At 40.2% G+C, this 16,370-nt stretch overlaps 1 protein-coding gene across 1 annotated transcript; it reads right to left on the bottom strand.

Moving 5' to 3' along the window:
- Positions 1–1,514: 1,514 nt before the first annotated feature.
- Positions 1,515–11,264, bottom strand: LOC124272439 (innexin unc-9-like). Its single transcript, XM_046707606.1, has 4 exons — positions 11,181–11,264; positions 5,514–5,709; positions 4,344–4,484; positions 1,515–3,311 (listed from the first exon to the last, which is right to left on the bottom strand). Coding segments are annotated over exons 1-4 (1,296 nt in total). The 5' UTR covers positions 11,183–11,264; the 3' UTR covers positions 1,515–2,354.
- Positions 11,265–16,370: the final 5,106 nt, after the last annotated feature.

The following is a 16,370-nucleotide window of genomic DNA, read 5'->3' as shown; positions in this document are numbered from 1 at the left end:
TACAAGTCAGTCTAATCACAGTTATGAGAGTACAGTTATTTTAGTATGGATAAGAAGGTGCTTTTATCGCCGCTTTGCACAGTATTTCAGCTATCTAACGGCGTTTCAGCTGAATGAGGAGTGAGTTTAGTTTTACGCCGCTTTCAAATATCACGGCGGGGGACACCAGAAATAGGCTTCACATTTTGTACCCATGTGGGGAATCGAACCTGGGTCTTCAGCGTGACGAGCGAACGCTTTAACCACTAGGCTACAAAACCACCCAACTCAATGAGGAGGAAAGCCCGCATGTTTCAGACGTTTACCAAAGTGGTGAAACCCAGCGTGGTTTGGACCTCACAAACCTTAAATATAATCAGGGCGAAACAAGATTCAAACCCACGATCATAGGTTTCTGCAAAGAGAGCTCGGTCTCCACATATACAGGAACCTCATTTTCTTGATATCATCAGCTGGAAATTAAAACTGAATATATTTGCGTGCACATCCATCGTACAATTCCGAGCGTTCCATTTTGAGACAAATATGGTTATATATAATAACAAAAAGCAATAACAAAAAGATAACGAAAACAAAAACAGCACCGTGTGATCTTTCTAGACAGTTGAAATGCAGAAATTGTGGAACACATCGATTCAACGTGAACACGCATCGCTCAGCTAAAACCCCGTTACTGTACAGTTCAGATCGGAATTATCCGAATTGACATATTTCCTCATCAGGTATTCATCAGCATTTAGGGGTTTTGTCCAATTATACACATATGTATGAAAGTACTGACAAATAACTGTCCGGAAATGGGGGTTTCCTGATTAACAGGGTATCACTGTATTGGTACTTAGTATACACTAACTGATACATATTACACATACATGACTGAGATTCTTTTGAGCAGGGTCCATATACGGTACGAGTATTGTGAATCTACATATACAGGTATGGGCTTTACGATCGCCGTAGATATGAAAGAGGTTTCTAAAGTGAACATGTGCCACTGGATCCTGGTAATGAGGGTAAACATAAAGTGTAAGGGTGATACATGAGATACGATCTGAAGTAGCAGCCAGACAAGGCAGTACTAGGATGGTTAATTAGTGAGTGAATGACTATGGTTTAACGCCGTTTTTAGCAATATTCCAGCAATATCACGGCGATGGACACCAGAAATGGGCTTCACACTTTGTACCATTGCGGGGGATCGAACCCGGTCCTTCGGTGTGACGAGCAAACCCTTTAACCACAAGGCTTACTTTTTAACCAGATCTGCTGGGACTGTCACCCCCGCAAGCACACAATCCTTTAAATCCTAAACATTCGAAACACAATATAAGATGCAAACGGGTAACTGAATGATATGTTGCTGTTTTACGACAGCAATACAATAATCACTATCACAGTAAGATGACGATCTCGATATGGAAACAGCACAATATGTATGAAAGAAACGTGGGTCTACATGTACTACATCCTGGTATCAGCCAGTGGTGAAGCGTTGCAGAAAAGGTAAATGGATGTTTTGGAGCAACAAAAAATAAAGTCTTTGGTTATAGCGGGACAACAATTGCAATAGGTTCTTAAAAAATTAGATTCATTTTGTTCATTTTTCGATTCTCTATAAATGTGTTTGAACACAGACACACTTGTGCCTACTTTGTAAATGCTTGGCAAGGAAAGGGTCGGATCATTAAACGGCCTTCTATAAGCTCAGCATCAAGCGTATACGTGTTAATAAGAATCAGCACAATTTAATTACTGACATGGTAAGAAGAATATGAATAATAAAATATATTAAACTATCTCGAAAACAATTAATGTGTCATTTGAAAAACATATTCATGTCATCTATTTGAGAAACTACATTACGGAGACTAGACCTTAATAACCACATCATTCCAATAATTGCAACTGCTTATATCAAAGACACAGCGAATGATTACAAAGGTATAAATGAAAGATAAAAATCTCTTGAAATATACGAATAGATAGGCAAGTTGATATTGCAGGAGCATGTTCATTTATGTTCTTATCCAAATGGATGTGCCAGTCGACTTTCTCCTAGTCGTATTAAACAAGTGAAAACATTATTTCATTGCCCGGGTTAAATATTGTAATTACAGGTTATAGTGGCCAGAACATGGCCACTATGTTATTCATATAGAGCATGAAACATATACACGATTGGTGCTGTTTGTAAATACAGTGATATCATTTCCTTTTCATCAATTGTGCATGACCTCCCTGCATTAGCACATAAACTTCTATTAATTTGCAGACATTCAGAATATGAAAAATATGTAACAAATATTCAATATATGTCAATACAGTAATGATCTTCCTGTTTGAGCTCCGTGTACTCACAGGTCAACTTCTTTTAATTTCCTGAGGTGCGTTGTAGCGCCATGTTTCCCATCTGAAATCACCTCCAACTCCATCTTGTCTCTGTTTTCTAGTTCCTTCTTTCTCTGTTCTTTCCTTTCGTTCCTTACTTCTCTGTTTTTGTTGAAGAGGTGCCACAGCGCCTCCACGATGTCTCCTAGCACCATGATGCTGGAGTTGTTGGCCACGGCTCTCAGAACCAAGACACCGTCGTCGCGGATGTAGTCGTCAATGAATTTGCGACACAGTTCCTTTTCATCTTCAACGTTGACGAACCTGCTCAGATATTTTTCGACATAACGCACCCTGTTGCGTCTGTAGACGAGGTTGTAGGACCACACGAGCGTTGACACTGCGTTCACGCATGCAAGGAATAGAAACCAGAACCACAGAATAGCAAAGATCTTTTCAGATAGCATGTTGATTGAAAGGACGCATTGGTAGGTGAAGGTGTTGACGTTCTGTTGTTGACGTATTTTGACGTCACAGTAGGTGACTCTTGGAAAAGCCGTCGTGTCCGTGATTTCGCCATTTTCCAGAAGATTGCTGAGCACCAGAATGCCAAACTTGAGGAAATCAAATCCGAGGAGCGCATTTAGGAGGAAATATTGTCCAACTGAGTTAGCGACATAAAGAATTTTGGAAAAGAAATACAGTCCAACCAAATACGTTCCGTTGCGGGATCCTAAAGGGAAGAAAAGGATGCTAAGTCTGGACATCCGCCGGCGCATGCGCGAGAAGATGGTGTACCTACGTTCGCGTTCAAAGATAAGCCAGCTGTGAATATAGGCTGCAATATTTGTTACGGTCGTCGCTCTTTCCTTTGGCTTTGAATACTGTGTTTTCTGTGAAAGGGAGGTAATCTTCTCAATGTTGATTCCACCGTTGCCTTGGCACAGGCTCCAAATCATGTTCGGCATTTTAAACATCAGAGCCTGAAAATATGAACGATTTATTATACCTTTATGATTCTGTGCTATTGAGATTTTACGATAAACATCATGTATATAACAACGTTACTTATACTGTTTCCTGGGTAGGACAAGATTGAGTACATTAACTGCTACCTGCGTCGGGGTCGTCGTCATAATCATCACCATCATCTGATCAGCTCAATTATCATCATGTGCTTGTCATCAGCGATGAAGACATAGATTTGTTTATTACTCATTTTGTGTCCTTATCCGGGGACCGCCTCCGTGGTGTAGTGGTTAGAGCGTCCCAGCGGAGAGTGGAAGGTCGCGGGTTCGATCCCCTACCGCGTCATACCAAAAGACGTTAAAATATGGTACTTGTTGGTCCCTGCCTGGAGCTCGGCATTAATGGGTACATCAAGGACTGGTCGGCTCGGAGTCAGTATAATGCGTCTGAGTGGGGTATTCATGCTTCACTGCGGCGTGGTATCTCAGTGGGCTAGCACTATAAAACCAGCTTAAGTTTGGGCTAGTACAAGCAGCCGCACATACACATACACACGCATGCACGTCGTCATATGAGCGAAATATTCTCAAGCACGACGTTAAACCCAAATTCACCTCACCTCACCTTATCCGGGCGTTTCTTGTGTTGTTACAGACCTACAGTGTTTATGAATTTGAGCCTGACGATTGGTATTTTCTGTAGCCTGTGTCTCTGCATTGCTTCAGGGACGTTCCGTTAAGGACTTTGTATTATCATTAACTGTGACGGAGGTACACCGTGGCGTATTTAATTTCACGACGACTGCTCAAAGTTTATTCTAGCCTTGATGTGATCTTGATTAAGCAGGCATGTTGTTTAATGCCACACTCCGCAATATTCCTAATATATGGCGGCGGTCTGTAAATAATCGAGTCTGGACCAGACAATCCAATGATCAACAGAATGAGCATCGATCTACGCAATTGGGATACGATGACAAGATGTGTCGAAGTGTGATGACACGGTTAAAGAGAGTAGAGAGATTCCACAGAAGCCTCTGGACTCACCTGGACTAAGAGGATAATAGGAAGCCATTGGTAGTACTTGAGTTCCGCCTTCTGACGTTCCTTCTCTTCCACCGGGAGGGGGTGGCTGATGGGGGCGTTGTAGGTGTTCTTCACCCAGCAGGAATTGTGGATGTAGTCCGCCTGAAAGTGGGAAATATAGCATTTAACATTGGGAGGTGAAGTTAGGCTTACCGTCGCATGAAGATTATTGCACGACGTTTTTTATTTTTTATTTATTGTGTGTGTGTGTGTGTGTGTGAGAGAGAGAGAGAGAGAGAGAGAGAGAGAGAGAGAGAGAGAGAGAGAGAGAGAGCATGTGTGTGAGAGTGAGTGAGTTTGTCTGTGCGTCCGATTGTCCATGAGATTACTTAAGTCGAATACCCTCTAATCACATTATGCCCATGCAACTGACCTGCTAAGACGTGTGTCTGCGTACTAAATGAACCTGCTGATAACATATTCACTTAAAACTTATTCCCCATGTCGAATACCCATACCAACCGATCACCTCTGAGGAATGCCAGTAGTGCAACTGGCCGTTATTACTATTAATACACGTATTTACTGACACCCTGCGATGGCGTATGCCGATCACAAAAATGCCCCCAGCCCATCTGTATACGTACAACTGATCCCCCGTACAAACGGACCCCTTCTCCCATCTGACTTCGGTTATCACTACAAATTGACCCCTCTGACTTCGTATATTCGTAAACATATCCGTATATGACCCCCTCTAACGTCGTATACCCGTATAAACTGACCCGCTCTTATTGCATATGCCAGTATAAATTGAACCCCTCCGACGACGTATACCCGTACAACTGACCCCTCTGACGTCGTATGGCCGTACAAACTGACCCACTGACGTCGTATATCCGTACAAACTGCTCCGCCCTGATGTCGTTTACCCGTACAAACTGATCCCCACTGACGTCATACACCCGTACGTCACCACCACTGACGTTGCATACCCGTACAAACTGCACACACACACCCACACCCCACCCCCAACCCCCACCCTCCCGATGACGTATACCCGTACAACTGACCCCTCTGACGTCATACACCCGTACAAACTGACCACCACTGATGTAACATACCCGTACAAACTGACTCCCACCCCCCACATCCACCCACACACCCTGCCAGTTATCTATACCCACGTACATGGTCGGTATCCTTGGAGATCCAACATTTGATGGGGCTGCCGGCGATCTGAGTAGTGGTGATGACGAGGCAGAAAAACGTGAGGAGGAATGTCGTCCAGTTGTGGTTGAGGCGGTCGGAGAAGCCGTCGTCGCAGGGAACGCCGATCCCCACAAGTTCTGAGGCAGAGCCGAATAAAGATCCGAGCACACTAAGCCTGGTAAACCGTCAACAAAAGAAGGGTATGAAACACATTTTGTTACTGACGTATACACTTAAGGAATCCATTTAAATTACCTTTTTCGATAAATCATTCATCTCGGTGAAATTCGAACTTTGAAAAGATACACTCGAGAGGGGTACATGCATATGATGTTCGAAGGCCAACATGTCTGCTGTATACGATATGGCATGATGTTTATCATCTTAATTAATTAGATGTCGTCATACGACTATCCCACTATGCGATATGATAATAACCAAAGCGCCTGTTTCCACACACTTGTACATGATAAAGCCATAATTATTCCAGATTACCAAGCTGTCTGAGGCACTAGAGGGTTATCTGACTTGTCCCACCGGGTACCCATTCACTGCCGGACGAACATAGGCAATTCATAAACAAACCCACTAGCATCGGGTGAGACCACATGTGTTACGTGAGTTTGTTAGTTGTGGGGCAGGACAGAGGTCTTAGAAACTCTCAGGAGTCAAGCCTCCAAACACGGTCACCCATCCAAGGACCGGTCACCCGACCAACGTTGCTTAACTTAAGTGAAGGGCCTAGATTTTCGAAGCTCTCTTAGCGCTGAGATAGTCGTAAGTGCCGTACATTAACATTAACTTACGACTATCTTAGCGCTAAGAGAGCTTCGAAAATCTAGGCCCTGGGTGCTATGCACAGGACCACACACCACGCACACACACACCACACACACACCACACACTGCCACATATTATGTATTGTGATCTTTTGTTCATAATAGATCGTGTATCGTGAAAAGGAATTCAAGTGAGTGAGTGGATTTAGTTTTACGACGCACTCAGCAATATTCCAGCTATATGGCGGCGGTCTGTAAATAATCGAGTCTGGACCAGACAATCCAGTAATCAACACCATGAGCATCTATCTACGCAACTGGGAACCGATGACATGTGTGAACAAGTCAGCAAGCCTGACCACCCGATCCCGTATGTCGCCTCTTACGACAAGCATGGGTTACTGAAGATCAATATTCTAACCCGGACCTTCACGGGTAAAGGAATTCAAGATAACTTTGGGTGAATTTACTTCATTCGCAATAAACACTATTAATATGTTTAAAACATCTTTAATATCTCCCCATATTTGAAAATACACCATCATTTTTTTATTCAAGTTTCAACTAAATATTGAAAGACAAGACCGGTTAGAAAAATAAACTACAATAGAATTTACCACTTAAAATTATGGACAATGTACATTGCAGATATAAAATATATATTGTTAATGAGAACCCTGGTTATTCAAACGTAGGTACGACCTATTTTGCCAAAATGGTTATTCTATCTAAATTTCGTGTTTTCATGTGGAACGAGACTAACATTAGAAACAAGTCGGAATTAAATATAAATCGATTCAGGTAAATGTGTTTCGTTTTCTTATCCTCTAAAGAATGCAATCCATACATTGTTGTACTGGGGAGTCATTACATTCTTAGTAAATGTATCTGTCTCCACCGAAATGTCGAAATGTTGGAAATGAATTTCAGAAAAGTATGTGGAACCTATGATATTTCTAAATATTAGAAAAATACGCAGATCTAGACGAGCTATGCAGGGATCTCAATTCGAAATACTAGTATACTAAAATTAAACACACCGGAAATGTTACAAGCAATCGAGAATATTTCGATCACCCGACCAAGAAACTTATTTAGTAAAGTGAGTGAGACTGGTTTTACGCCTCTTTTAGCAATATTCCAGCAACATCACGGCGGGGAACACCAGAAATGGGCGTCACTCATTGTACTCATGTAGGGAATCGAACCCGGGTCTTCAGCGTGACGAGCGGACGCTTTAACCATTAGGCTACCCCACTGCCCCAATTTAGTAAAGTACTCCATGAAAATATAGACGCGTAGAAAATGAAAGTGTGTAAAATATAAATATGATTTTCTTATCACTTGTTTCAATAACGAAACAAATAAAAAACACGGCATGTCTTGAAACAGATTCAGAAATATGAGAAATACACGGTGTGTAGGGATACCACAATCACGTTCATTAATGCAAACATCAGATTGAAGCTTATACACGGGAGATAACTCCTGAAACGCTCGCGCTCCGTTACGCATTACGACATAACTGCTTGAATGTTTCAGCGAAGGAAATTTCCAACGCCTGTCGGAAATATACGAGCTTTGCCGACTGTCATTTGACCTCGTTATTTGAGTCGGTTATTGCAACAGACCCGGACGCTGATTTCTGTCTCCGGAAATCCCCGTTGGACTTCGGGAGTGTTATCGCAAACGTGACTAAGAGCAATGCCACTTTCACACAGGTCAATGTGTTCGAAAACAACCCCGGGCCCTCTGTGACTAACACTCTCTCCAAACTACCGTCAGTCCTTGATAAAATGAATTTGAAGTTTACGATTTATTAGACTAAGGCTTAGTCTCTGAATATATATAATTTTGATAGTAACAAACAAGCCCATTTATATTGAAAAGGAGCCCTAGGGAGACCAGAGATTCAGAACCTGAACCTGAGGAAATCTAGACTTGCTTTATTTAGGGCTTTAGCACGGCAGAGAGGGCTTGGCAGTGGGGAAAATAATGTGGTTCAGGGACTGTGAGACAGACTAACAATTTATTGAAACGTGTACACATAAGGTGTAAAATGTTAAAATGTAACTCTATACAGGCTGAAATCGTTTTGTTGTAAAAGCTTTTACGTGGGAAGTACTTCAAGATGAATGCACGCACTCAAACGCACACAAACGCACACAAACGCATGCGTATGTCAGCTGCTTGGTCGATCCTAATAATGCTTCAGTGTCAGTGTCTATTTCAGTTTTAACACAAAACTACTATCGTTGTAAAAATGGTGATCTCCCTAAAACAATCAAATGCCATATTCACTACATGCAAACCAGCTTCTGTTTTGTCAGATAGTTCATGTCAAAACCTGTTGTGATGTTCCACAAAAAAGTCAAGTGTTTAATACAGTAATGCATTTTTGTTTTATTCTGTATTGTGAATATGTGAATCTTCTTTAGAATAGTCTCTCTCAACACCACAGGGTGTAGCCAATGTTTGAATTATATTTTGTATTATTGCTGTAACGTATAGGGTGAAATTATAAATATTAAATCTATCTATCACAGTCTAACACTCAAGAAACTCAAGGACCTACGTTAATACTTTGAGTTATCCGAGGTTCGGCACAACTCAAAATGCTGACTAAGCAGGAATACGCAGTCACTCCGAGACAACAGCAACTTCGACACTTCAAAGTTCGAGTTTGACTGTTTTTTTAAAACGAAGCTGGAAGCCTCTTTGTTAAAACACATACAATAGAATGTGTTTTGTTTGTTTGTTGTTTAACGCCGCAATCAGCAATATTCCAGCTATATGGCTACGGTCTGTAAATATTCGAGTCTGGACTAGATAACCCAGTGATCAACAACAATTGCAAGTGGGATACGATGACATGTGTCAACCAAGTCAGCGAAAATGACCACCCGATCCCGTTAGTCGTCTCTTACGCTATGCATGGGTTGCTAAAGACCAATTCAAACCCGGAATCAATACGACGGAAATAACAACTTATATCCACCTGGTATCATCACTTTTTTTATCGCGAATCCTTGTCATGTTGTTAGTCACTTGATTGTCTGGTCCAGACACCATTGTTTACAGACCGCGTCATACAGTCATACAGCTGTAAAAACTGCTGAACGCGACGTCAAACACGTACACATGATATAGTCAGAATTGTACAATCGACTCTGCCTTTAGCACATACATACATACATACATACATACATACATACATACATACATACATACATACATACATACATACATACATACATACATACATACAGAGCTCCAGATAAGATTTAGCTCATGTGGGTACTGTACCCACTGTATTTTTGGGGAGTGGGTATTATGAATATTGAGTGGGTATTTCATATACGTTACCCACTGCTTTCAGATATGTGCGTATTTCAGTCATTTTACTCACCTAAGTATTATGTCATTGAGTAAGTTTACTAAGCAGGTATATAATGGAAATGATTTCATAAAAAATCACTCATCCTATACTGACAGTACAACACTAGTCCTATACTAACTGTACAACTTGATAGCAAGCGATGTCTTTTTCATTACGCAAGCGATTTTTATAAATATATTCCGTACGCATTTGTTTTAAACTTTTTGCGTATCTGACATTGTAAATGCATAATTTGTACGCAACAATTAGTTTTTCAATGCGTAATTGGAAATTTTCTATGCGTACTTTACCCGGATACGCAGCTTATCTGGGCCTCTGTAACATACATACATACATACATACATACATACATACATACATACATACATACATACATACATACATACATACATACATACATACATACATACATACATACATACATACATACATACATACATACATAGAGTTCATCTCATTGAAGTAAACTTGTCGCCAATTCAGATTGCTAATTGTTAAGAAAATATATCTATGACGAGACCTATTAAGCATAATAAATATCGCATACAGTGTGCATTTGCCTGTAATACCTATCACTCTCTGAACTGATTAAACAAAAGGCATGCCTTTCGTATAAAATGACAGATCGAGGCCAGATTTGTAAACCGACCCTTATATCGTAAAACATGCGGATTAACAGAATTTGTTTTTGAGGATGGAAACATCAATCAGTGAATGTGAATATGTATAATGTAAATTAGTTTAGTATACAGGCATTGATACTCAACACTGTTTTAGTTGATATCCAGTATCGAATAAATGGAAACTGAAAACGTTCACTTACTATAATTTTTATTTCACCCCTGCAATAACTGAAACCTGGATATCTCGGCATCATGGGGGATATCTATTGTATCGAATTATCGCAGTTCGACTAGAGGTTCAAGACCATGTAAACGCTACCGGGACCTAAAACCTCGCCTTAATCGATATGTCGACTAAAATGAGACATACTAAAAGTCACATGGTTAGACGTATCCACAAGGGCACTTGTTGGGGATTTTTTTCACAAAAATTCACGAATTAATTGTGATCATATTGCTGCCAATGTAAGTGGCCATGTAAACAAACAGAAATGGTTTATCAACATTTTCACACATTGCTCATTTTTAAAAAAGTTTTTTTTATTTTAAATGAATACACTGAGGACTTTATACGTGTCTAACTTTTAATGTCGTTATCGATCTTTTTGCGAACGTTCTATCATCTTCCTAACGCGGAAGAATTAAAAACTGAATTTTTTTAAATTGATGAAACAAAAGGCCTATTCAAAGCCTTTGTAGGGAATATATTGTGACGTAAGATCAAGGTTTCAGTTATTCGGTTATCACAGTCCTAGCCAAACTAAAGCGTCACAAAGTTTGAAAATAATGAGAAATGATATCTTTGAGCTACAGAGTCCTAAAGTAGATACAAAATTTTACTTACATATCACTCGACTTGCTCTAATATTGACTGACTGTCAACTGAATGTGACTGCCTTCGAGTTCCGCTATAAGCGGAAATTATGGCGAAATAGCGGGAGTGGCGCATACTGTAAAATCTGCAAGAGCTTACGTCACTAACTCAGTGATGATATTGTTCAAACTCGTATTTATTTATTTTCACTCGGGTGACTTTAGTTTTGGATAACCGATGTCACAATGAATTGTCACAAGTGCACTGTGGGGCGTTAAGGCTGACCCGCATTCCTCAGTTGGACTAGGCGCCTGTCTTACAAGTACGTGCGTTATTCCAGTTGCGCATTTTGTCAAGCAGACTAGTTTGCAATGCTGCGATGTCTATTTTCTTGAATGATGTAAGGGAAGTAACTCTTGGTCGTCAATCTCCATGCAATGGTCCTATAGTTGATGTGTTACAGTGAATGGTTCGCAGTGATAAAACTTTTAGAGAATATTATTATTAATAGTTTTTCATTCCCTTTTATAGTCACGCGTTCACATGGCCTTATTTAAGCGCCGTGTTTTAAAAAAAAAATTTATTGTCATCTTCAGCCTACAAGAAAGCGGGCGGGCATACAAATAAATGAAAATATTTAAAATATATGTACATTGTTCTTTACTGATTGTGCAACTTAATTAAGAAATTTCAAATCAATTAATTCAGTCATTGAATTACTCTGTTGTGTAAATCGAGTCGCAGGTTTTTAGTAAATGTAGATTTAGAAAGGTCAAGCTGACCTCGGTTACATGGGTATGCAAGGATAAGAGCGGGTATTTATTACATCGGGGCATAACGGTCCACAAAATAATAAAAAAGTTGTTTAAGAAACTATCATTAAACTATTGACACATTTCACTATTTGTTACGAGGGAGGAGTGCAGAGAGGGGAACAGCCAGATGTTCGAAAAAGGATCGGCACAGGTAAATGAATCAATAGCACACCTGGCTGTTCCTCTGTCTGCACTCCTCCCTCGTAACATATAGTGAACTATATCAATATTTTAATGATAGTTTGTTAAACAACTTTTTAATTATTAAATCATAATTCATGACATTTACAATGGTAGAAAAATTATAATGCATCATGCCAAATTAGAAAACGATTGTACTTGTAGTGTTTGAGTAAACACCGTCACGAAAGGTTTTCTGCCAGACTATACAGTTAGCTTTCTGTCAGATGTATATGTTAACTATATGTTACCCTTGACAACACCTTCGGGTTTATGTGGAACGCGTCATACTTTGGTGTACGTTTCATATATTCACGTGTACTACTCCAGGTGTATCTAGATTACCTAATTCTGTTTAACTTGTCACGCTTGTGAACATCGTGTTATCATTTTGTGTAAATTCCCACAGGAGCGATGTGTTAGCTACAGTGCGTCTTATATATAATATTTAATCATATAATACGTAACGTAATTAACAGTGAAACCTGTCTAAACCGGCACCCAACGGGTCCGAAATAAAATGCCGGTTTAGACAGGGTGCCGGATTAGACAGTGACGATCATTTTACAACATGGCTGCCATTTACAATCGTCAATCTCTTTATCTCTATAATGCCTTTGACTTTTTGCAATTTTAGAACACCAATGCACAGGAAGCTTATCTAGGGAAAAGTTTTTTAAACATCTTGGCAACGTACATCATTGCTGTTTATGGTCTATATGTAATAGTCTCCTATAAATGATTGAAACATTCTATTATAAAAATGAGTCACTGTGTAAATAGCCAGTGGTAGATTTATTATGTGAATGACTCGTTTACCTCTTATCGTGAATTGTGAACATTATGTTATCAGGGGTGGTAGGGTAGCCTAATGGTTAAAGCATTTGCTCGTCACGCCGAAGACCCGGGTTCGAATCCCCACATGGGCACAATGTGTGAAGCCCATTTCTGGTGTCCCCCGCCATGATGTTGCTGGAATATTGCTAAAAGCGGCGTAAAACCAAACTCAGTCAGTCAGTCAGTTATGTTATCATTTTATGTGAATGACCACTGTGATGATGTGTTAATTACAGTGCGTGAGAGGGACTGTGGGGTAGCCTAATGGTTAAAGCGTTGGTTCGTCCCGCCGAAGACCCGGGTTCGAATCCCCACATGGGCACAATGTGTGAAGCCCATTTCTGGTGTCCCCCGCCGTGATATTGCTGGAATATTGCTAAAAGCGGCGTAAAACCAAAACTCACTCACTCAGATATATAATGTTTAATCATGTATAAACTTTTGTATTACGTTAGGTTACGTATCATATATCACGTTACGCTATCTATATCATTGCTGTTCCTGGTATATATGTACTTCTATATATGATTGAAACATTCTATCATAAAACATTATTGCAAAAACTCGTCATTCATTTACTCCCGTCGTGTGTTGTATAGGTTGGTAGTCCACATTGGCACCCCTGCCAATTAAGCTTATTCTCCAACTCTCGTCATCATAGTAGCAATAGAAAATCGAGTTTGTCAATATCTTTAAATTGATCGTGATCGTGATGCAAATTTGCTTTATTTTGATTAAGGTTGTAATATTAGGAGGACACCTGACAGCCAGCAACTACACGACAACGTGGCAAACCGATGTGTATGTAAATGAATTTATGGATGATTCACGCAAAAATGGTTGAAAATGAAAAGTATACTCATCTGTTCTATTCAGTCGTCAAGGGCAAGCATGAAACTAGCCATTAAAAAATTAAACAAAAATAGGTCCCCTCATCCTAAATTCTTCGGCAATTTGTTGCTATCATGATCAAAGTCTTCACTGAATCATAGACATGGATCATGGGACATCGGATGCCTTATTATAGCCTTCAATGTTGCACATTGCGGTTAGGCCAAGATAAAAAAACAACAACAAAAATTGTTTCTCGTCATTGTGTGTAGCTCCTGTTGTCTGATATTTTCCAATTCTTTGTAAAATCAAATATCATTTAATTGTGGAAAACATTTTACAGAACATGGTTTGGTTCAGAAGAATAGAAAATACAAAACCTAATTATTATCATTATAATTAGTACCTGTGAAGATCCGGGTTAGAATTGGTCTTCAGCAACCCATTCTAATCGTAAGGCGACTAACGGGATCGTGTGGTCAGGCTCGCTCACTTGGCTGACACATGTGACGTGATGTCACCGTATCCCATTTGTGTAGATCATGCTGTTGATCACTGGATTGTCTCGTCCAGACTCGATTGTTTACAGACCGCCGTCAAATAACTTGAATATTGCCAAGTGCGGCGTTAAACAACCAACCAACCAACCAAATCATAATACTCAGAGGTACTGTACGATGAGTGGTTGCCTTTCATTGACCAACTATTTGCTACATGTCACTTTAACTGAATTGGTACAGACGAAAAAGGTTTCTTGGGGAGTAGGGAGGAACAAACTCGACGCTAATCAAACGTCGGCTGTACGTATCTGTGCCAACGTCTGACCAACCCCAAATCAACGCTGGACCGTTGGTCAAGAAAACGTTGTGCAAGGGTAAGTGATAAGGCTGGCCCAAGGTGTGACTGCTAGCAAGAAATAGATTGTTCGAAACTGATACCGTTTGCTCCTTGAGTTCAATAAGCAGGAATATTTAAAGTATTTCATTTTTCTGGCGGGATGGATTCAGTAGAATATGTATCGCCATTTCATTTATGAAGTGAGCTCCCATGCGGTACATTGTATCTTGACAACGTGCATTTCGTAAGTTTGGGGTATAATATTGGGGTGCTTTGGAGGGGTGATAACACTTTTCAAGTTTTATATACGTAAGCCTTGAAATTTGTCAGCCTGCACGTCGTCAGAATAACAGATATACATATTGTTTGGCATAAGCAACATGACTGCTTTGGATTGTAGCTAGGGAAAAAGTTATCACTGAATTATAATCGGAAAAGTACTTCGTCATAATCTGACCTCAGGTCATGAAGTAACTACTCGAAAACCAGACCTTGGATCTCTGTTATCTCAAACGGGTTTTCCATCCAAAGGTGTGCCAAAACAACTTTATCATGAAATGAATTGAGTTCATCGATTCCATGTCGTTGGTAAATGTGTGAAGCCTATTTCTGGTGTCCCCCGCCGTGATATTGCTAGAATATTGCTAAAAGCGGCGTAAACCATACTCACTCACTCAGAACCTTTGTAACTGGTGAAGATACCATTCATGTTTGTTGTTTAACGCCGCACTCTGCAGTATTCCAGCTCTATGGAGGCGGTCTGTAAACAATCGAGTCTGGACCAGACAATCCAGTATTAACAACATTAGCATCGATCTACACGATTGGGACACGATGACATCTATCAAACAAATCAGCGAGCCACGCGATCCCGTTAGTCGCCAAGCATATGTTGCTGAAGACCAATGCTAACCGGGATCTTCACGGGTCCACAGCTTATGCGATATTGTGGAGCAATGCTTCACTGGCATTCCAGTATGTTTGGGTATGATCGCCTGTTTGAAGGCAAAAATGCTCTTGGATTCAGGTGATGCTTTATCAATGGTCTTGTGAATATGATAAAACATCTCTTGGAGACCAACAACTGCGCGACTTGACACAATGGGGTACACTGCAACAAGACAAAACATGGATTAAACCTGCCCTGGAAAACTCATTAAAAGTGTTCCTACTGAGTTATTAACATGAAGCAAGTCGCCAGAATAACAGGTATGTTAACAACAAAGACAAGGCGCTTGGCATAGGTAACCAGTCTACAATGGACTGTAGCCAGTGGAACTGTCTATACAATAAAACGTCTTTAGAGACACACTTGAGAGGTACACTGCAACAATTCTAGGCAAAACATACTAGCAAGTCAGAATGGACAATGCAATATACGAGTTGATAAGTGAGGCTTGCCGAGGAGTTGTCTCACTTTTATCAACGAGTGGTGATATATTTGATATCAAAAGACACGAGGATGAGATTCTATTCATCATCCACTATCATACTTAATTTGTCTTTTAAGAGGAATTAAAAACGAAACGTCACCCGTAACAAGTTCATTTGAATACATCCACGTGAACAGGATTGATGGAGGACGGCACATAAAAGTAGTGCTAACATTTATTGCTTTAGATTCTGCAATGCATAAGTTTCACCATTTGTTGGTGGCATTTTAAGTAAACCTCTATGTCCTAAGAACAAATCATGAACAAAAATACCTCTTTCGACCTCA

The sequence above is a fragment of the Haliotis rubra genome, unplaced genomic scaffold (assembly GCF_003918875.1).
Source record: "Haliotis rubra isolate DU_JTF1 unplaced genomic scaffold, ASM391887v1 Scf17, whole genome shotgun sequence".
Taxonomy (NCBI): Eukaryota; Metazoa; Mollusca; class Gastropoda; order Lepetellida; family Haliotidae; genus Haliotis; species Haliotis rubra.
This window is presented reverse-complemented; position numbering and strand designations above follow the sequence as displayed.

Coding starts and splice junctions, on each gene's coding strand:
- LOC124272439 (XM_046707606.1), bottom strand. Junction 4,485..5,513: donor TCTCCAAGGATACCGACCAT/GTACGTGGGTAT, acceptor TCCCACTTTCAG/GCGGACTACATCCACAATTC. Junction 3,312..4,343: donor CTATTATCCTCTTAGTCCAG/GTGAGTCCAGAG, acceptor TCATATTTTCAG/GCTCTGATGTTTAAAATGCC.